Below are 6,943 nucleotides of genomic sequence, written 5' to 3' on the forward strand. Positions count from 1 at the left end.
CCAAGATGGCGGAATAGAAGGACATGCTCTCACTCCCTCTTGCGAGAACACCAGAATCACAACTAGCTGCTGGACAATCATCGACAGGAAGACACTGGAACTCACCAAAAAAGATACCCCACATCCAAAGACAAAGGGGAAGCCACAATGAGATGATAGGAGGGGCGCAATCACAGTAAAATCAAATCCCATAACTGGTGGGTGGGTGACTCACAGACTGGCGAACACTTACACCATAGAAGTCCACCCACTGGAGTGAAGGTTCTGAGCCCCACGTCATGCTTCCCAACCTGGGGGTCCGGCAACAGGAGGAGGAATTCCTAGAGAATCAGATGTTGAAGCCTAGTGGGAATTGATTGCAGGACTTTGACAGGACTGGGGGAAACAGAGACTCCAAACTTGGAGGGCACACACAAAGTAGTGTACGCATCAGGAACCAGAGGAAGGAGCAGTGCCCCCAGGGGAGATTGAATCAGACCTACCTGCCAGTGTTGGAGGGTCTCGTGCAGAGGAGGGGGGTGGGAGTGGCTCACCGTGGGGACAAGGACACTGGCAGCAGAAGTTCTGGGAAGTACTCCTAGGTATGAGCCCTCCCAGAGTCTGCTATTAGCCCCAGCAAAGAGCCCAGGTAGGCTCCAGTGTTGGGTTGCCTCAGGCAAAACAACCAACAGGGAGGGAACCCAGACCCACCCATAAGTAGTCAACTGGATTAAAGTTTTACTGAGCTCTGACCATCAGAGCAACAGTCAGCTCTACCTACGACCAGTCCCTCCCATCAAGCTTCTCAATAGCCTCCTCCACCAGAGGGCAGACAGCAGAAGCAAGAAGAACTACAATTCTGCATCCTGTGGAAAAAAAAACCACATTCACAGACCTCATTCATTTCCACCGGTCTTTTGTCGGCAGCAACGGTTCTTGTCATCGCCGTCTGTCCGCCGCTGCCGCCCCCGCAAGGCTTCGCCGTCGCCACTTCTAGCGACTCGCCGCGCTCGATTCTCTCCGCTTCGCTTCCCGCCAACCGCTACCACTGACGCCATGTCGGGTTATTCGAGTGACCGAGACCGCGGCCAGGATCGAGGGTTTGGTGCCCCTCGATTTGGAGGAAGTAGGGCAGGGCCCTTATCTGGAAAGAAGTTTGGAAACCCTGGGGAGAAACTGGTTAAAAAGAAGTGGAATCTTGATGAGCTGCCCAAATTTGAGAAGAATTTTTATCAGGAACACCCTGATTTGGCTAGGCGTACAGCACAAGAGGTAGAGACGTACAGAAGAAGCAAGGAAATTACAGTCAGAGGTCACAACTGTCCAAAGCCAGTCCTGAATTTTTATGAAGCAAACTTCCCTGCAAACGTCATGGATGTGATTGCAAGGCAGAACTTTACTGAACCCACAGCTATTCAAGCTCAGGGATGGCCAGTTGCTCTAAGTGGATTGGATATGGTTGGGGTAGCACAAACTGGATCTGGGAATACGTTGTCTTATTTGCTGCCTGCCATTGTCCACATCAATCATCAGCCATTTCTAGAGAGAGGTGATGGGCCTATTTGCTTGGTGCTGGCACCAACTTGGGAACTGGCCCAACAGGTACAGCAAGTAGCTGCTGAATACTGTAGAGCATGTCGCCTGAAGTCCACTTGTATTTATGGTGGTGCTCCCAAGGGACCACAGATACGTGATTTGGAGAGAGGTGTGGAAATCTGTATTGCAACACCTGGAAGACTGATTGACTTTTTAGAATGTGGGAAAACCAATCTAAGAAGAACCACTTACCTTGTCCTTGATGAAGCAGATAGAATGCTTGATATGGGATTCGAACCCCAAATAAGGAAGACTGTGGATCAGATAAGACCTGATAGGCAAACCCTAATGTGGAGTGCTACTTGGCCAAAAGAAGTAAGACAGCTTGCTGAAGATTTCTTGAAAGACTATATTCATATAAACATTGGTGCACTAGAACTGAGTGCAAATCACAACATTCTTCAGATTGTGGATGTGTGTCATGACGTAGAAAAGGATGAAAAGCTTATTCGTTTAATGGAAGAGATCGTGAGTGAGAAGGCGAATAAAACCATTGTTTTCGTTGGAACCAAAAGAAGATGTGATGAACTCACTAGAAAAATGAGGAGAGATGGGTGGCCTGCCATGGGTATCCATGGTGACAAGAGTCAACAGGAACGTGACTGGGTTCTAAATGAATGCAAACATGGAAAGGCTCCTATTCTGATTGCTACAGATGTGGCCTCCAGAGGGCTAGATGTGGAAGATGTGAAATTTGTCATCAATTATGACGACCCTAACTCCTCAGAGGATTATATTCATTGAATTGGAAGAACTGCTCACAGTACCAAAACAGGCACAGCATACACTTTCTTTACACCTAATAACATAAAGCAAGTGAGCGACGTTATGTCTGTGCTTCGTGAAGCTAATCAAGCAATTAATCCCAAATTGCTTCAGTTGGTGGAAGACAGAGGTTCAGGTCGTTCCAGGGGTAGAGGAGGCATGAAGGATGACCGTCGGGACAGATACTCTGTGGGCAAAAGGGGTGGATTTAATACATTTAGAGACAGGGAAAATTATGACCGAGGTTACTCTAGTCTGCTTAAGAGAGATTTGGGGGCAAAAACTCAAAATGGTGTTTACAGTGCTGCAAATTACATCAATGGGAGCTTTGGAAGTAATTTTGTGTCTGCTGGTATACAGACCAGTTTTAGGACTGGTAATCCAACAGGGACTTACCAGAATGGTTATGATAGCACTCAGCAATATGGAAGTAATGTTGCAAATATGCACAATGGTATGAACCAACAGGCATATGCATATCCTGCTACTGTAGCTGCGCCTATGATTGGTTATCCAATGCCAACAGGATATTCTCAATAAGACTTTAGAAGTATATGTAAATGTCTGTTTTTCATAATTGCTCTTTATATCATGTGTTATCAGACAAGATAGTTATTTAAGAAACATGGGAAATGCAGAAATGACTGCAGTGCAGCAGTAATTATGGTGCACTTTTTCGCTATTTAAGTTGGATATTTCTCTACATTCCTGAAACAATTTTTAGGTTTTTTTTGTACTAGAAAATGCAGGCAGTGTTCTCACAAAAGTAAATGTACAGTGATTTGAAATACAATAAATGAAGGCAGGGCATGGCCTTCCAAAAAAAAAAAACAAACAAACCACATTCACAGAAAGACAGACAAGATGAAAAGGCAGAGGGCTACGTACCAGATAAAGGAACAAGATTAAACCCCAGAAAAACAACTAAAGGAAGTGGAGATAGGCAACCTTCCAGAAAAAGAATTCAGAATAATGATAGTGAAGATGATCCAGGACCTCAGAAAAAGAATGGAGGCAAAGATCGAAAACATGCAAGAAATGTTTAACAAAGACCTAGAAGAATTAAAGAACAAACAAATAGAGATGAACAATACAATAACTGAAAAAAAACTACATGAGAAGGAATCAATAGCAGAATAACTGAGGCAGAAGAACAGGTAAGTGACCTGGAAGACAGAATGGTGGAATTCACTGCTGTGGAACAGAATAAAGAAAAAAGAATGAAAAGAAATGAAGACAGCCAAAGAGACCACTGGGACAACATTAAATGCAGCAACATTCGCATTATAGGGGTCCCAGAAGGAGAAGAAGGAGAGAAAGGACCTGAGAAAATATTTGAAGAGATTATAGTCGAAAACTCCCCTAACACGGGAAAAGACATAGACACCAAATTCCAGGAAGTGCAGCGAGTCCCATACAGGATTAACCAAGGAGAAACACGCTGAGACACAAAGTAATCAAATTGGCAAATATTAAAGACAAATTACTGAAAGCAGCAAGGGAAAATTGAAAAATAACATACAAGGGAACTCCCATAAGGTTAACAGCTGATTTCTCAGCAGAAACTCTACAAGCCAGAAGGAAGTGGCATGATATACTTAAAGTGATGAAAGGGAAGAATCTACAACCAAGATTACTCTACCAGACAAGGATCTCATTCAGATTCATGGAGAAATCAAAAGCTTTACAGAAAAGCAAAAGCTAAGAGAATTCAGCACCACCAAACCAGCTCTACAACAAATGCTAAAGGAGCTTCTTCAAGTGGGAAACACAAGAGAAGAAACGTATCTACAAAACAAACCCAAAACAATTAAGAAAATGGTCACAAGAACATACATATTGATAATTATCTTAAACGTGAATGGATTAAATTCTCCAACCAAAAGACAGGCTTGCTGAATGGATACAAAAACAAGACCCATATATATACTGTCTACAAGATACCCACTTCAGACCTAGGGACACATACAGACTGAAAGTGAGGGGATGGAATAATATAATCCAAGCAAATGGAAATCAAAAAAAAAAAAAACTGGAGTAGCAATACTCATATCAGATAAAATAGACTTTATTTATTTATTTATTTATTTTTAATTTATTTTTTTGCGGTACGCGGGCCTCTCACTGTTGTGGCCTCTCCCATTGTGGAGCACAGGCTCCAGACGTGCAGGCTCAGCGGCCATGGAACATGGGCCCAGCTGCTCCGCGGCATGTGGAATCTTCCCGGACCAGGGCACGAACCCATGTCCCCTGAATCGGCAGGTGGACTCTCAACCACTGCGCCACCAGGGAAGCCCAAAATAGACTTTAAAATAAGGAATATTACAAGAGACAAGGAAGGACACTACATAATGATCGAGGGATCAATCCACAAACAAGATATAACAATTATAAACATACATGCTCCCAAAATAGGAGCACCTAAATACATAAGGCAACTGCTAACAGCTATAAAAGAGGAAATCGCCAGTAACACAATAAGAATGGGGCACTTTAACACGTCACTTACACCAATGGACAGATCATCCAAAATGAAAATAAATAAGGAAACAGAAGCTTTAAATGACACAATAGACCAGATAGATTTAATTGATATTTATAGGACATCCCATCCAAAAAGAGCAGATTACACTTTCTTCTCAAGTGTGCACGGAACATTCTCCAGGATAGATCACATCTTGGGTCACAAATCAAGCCTCAGTAAATTTAAGAAAATTGAAATCATATCAAGCATCTTTTCTAACCACAACACTATGAGATTACAAATGAATTATAGGTAAAAAAAAAAAACGTAAAAACACAAACACATGGAGGCTAAACACTATGTTACTAAATAACCAAGAGATCACTGAAGATATCAAAGAGGAAATCAAAAAATACCTAGAGAAAAATGACAATGAAAACACAATGATCCAAAACCTATGGGATGCAGCAAAAGCAGTTCTAAGAGGGACGTTTATAGCTATACAAGCCTACCTCAAGAAATAAGAAAAATCTCAACTAAACAATCTAACCTTACACCTAAGGAACTAGAGGAAGAAGAACAAACAAAACCCAAAGTTGGCAGAAGCAAAGAAATCATAAAGATCGGAGCAGAAATAAATGAAATAGAAACAAAGAAAACAATAGCAAAGATCAATAAAATGAAAAGCTGCTTCTTTGAGAAGATAAACAAAATTGATAAACCATTAGCTAGACTCATCAAGAAAAAGAAGGAGAGGACTCAAATCAATAAAATTAGAAATGAAAATGGAGAAGTTACAACAGACACCACAGACATACAAAGCACCCTAAGAGACTACCACAAACAACTCTATGCCAATAAAATGGACAACCTGGAAGAAATGTACAAATCCTTAGAGAGGTATAACCTTCCAAGACTGAACCAGGAAGAAACAGAAAATATGAACAGACCAATCTCACATAATGAAATTGAAACTGTGATTAAAAATCTTCCAACAAACAAAAGCCCAAGACCAGATGGCTTCACAGGTGAATTCTATCAAACATTTAGAGAAAAGCGAACACCCATCCTTTCAAACTCTTCCAAAAAATTGCAGAGGAAGGAACACTCGCAAACTCATTCTATGAGGCCACCATCACCCTGATACCAAAACCAGACAAAGACACTACAAATAAAGAAAATTACAGACCAAAATCACTGATGAATATAGATGCAAAAGTCCTCAACAAAATACTAGCAAACAGAATCCAACAACACACGAAAAGGATCATACACCATGATCAAGTGGGATTTATCCCAGGAATGAAAGGATTCTTCAATATACACAAATCATTCAATGTGATACACCATCTTAACAAATTGAAGAATAAAAACCATATGATCATCTCAATAGATGCAGAAAAAGCTTTTGACAAAATTCCACACCCATTTATGATAAAAACTCTCCAGAAAGTGGGCATAGAGGGAACCTACATCAACATAATAAAGGTCATATACAACAAACCCACAGCAAACATCATTCTCAATGGTGAAAAACTGAAAGCATTTCCTCTAAGATCAGGAGCGAGACAAGGATGTCGACTTTCACCACTATTATTCAACATAGTTTTGAAAGTCCTAGCCATGGCAATCAGAGAATAAACAGAAATAAAAGGAATACAAATTGGAAAAGAAGAAGTAAACCTGTTACTGTTTGCAGATGACATGATACTATACATAGAGAATAATAAAAATGCCACCAGAAAACTACTAGAGCTAATCAATGAATCTGGTAAAGTTGCAGGATACAAAATTAATGCACAGAAATCTCTTGCATTCCTATACACTAATGATGAAAAATCTCAAAGAGGTAATATGGAAACACTCCCATTTACCATTGCAACAAAAAGAATAAAATACCTAGGAATAAACCTACCTAGGGAGACAAAAGTCCTGTATGCAGAAAACTATAACACACTAATGAAAGAAATTAAAGATGATACCAACAGATGGAGAGACATCCCATGTTGTTGGATTGGAAGAATCAATACTGTGAAAATGACTATACTACCCAAAGCAATCTACAGATTCAATGCATTCCCTATCAAATTACCAATGGCATTTTTTACAGAACTAGTGCAAATCAGCTTAAAATTTGTA

General features: G+C 40.8%; 1 protein-coding gene across 1 annotated transcript; it reads left to right on the plus strand.

Moving 5' to 3' along the window:
- The first annotated feature begins 917 nt into the window (after window positions 1-917).
- LOC308618117 (putative ATP-dependent RNA helicase DDX5) lies at window positions 918-3,126 on the plus strand. The gene is given in 2 exon segments (XM_081235543.1): window positions 918-2,316; window positions 2,320-3,126. Coding segments are annotated over 2 exon segments (1,842 nt in total). The 5' UTR covers window positions 918-1,035; the 3' UTR covers window positions 2,881-3,126.
- Window positions 3,127-6,943: the final 3,817 nt, after the last annotated feature.

The sequence above is a fragment of the Mesoplodon bidens genome (assembly GCF_964165515.1).
Source record: "Mesoplodon bidens genome assembly, chromosome: 5".
Taxonomy (NCBI): domain Eukaryota; kingdom Metazoa; phylum Chordata; class Mammalia; order Artiodactyla; family Ziphiidae; genus Mesoplodon; species Mesoplodon bidens.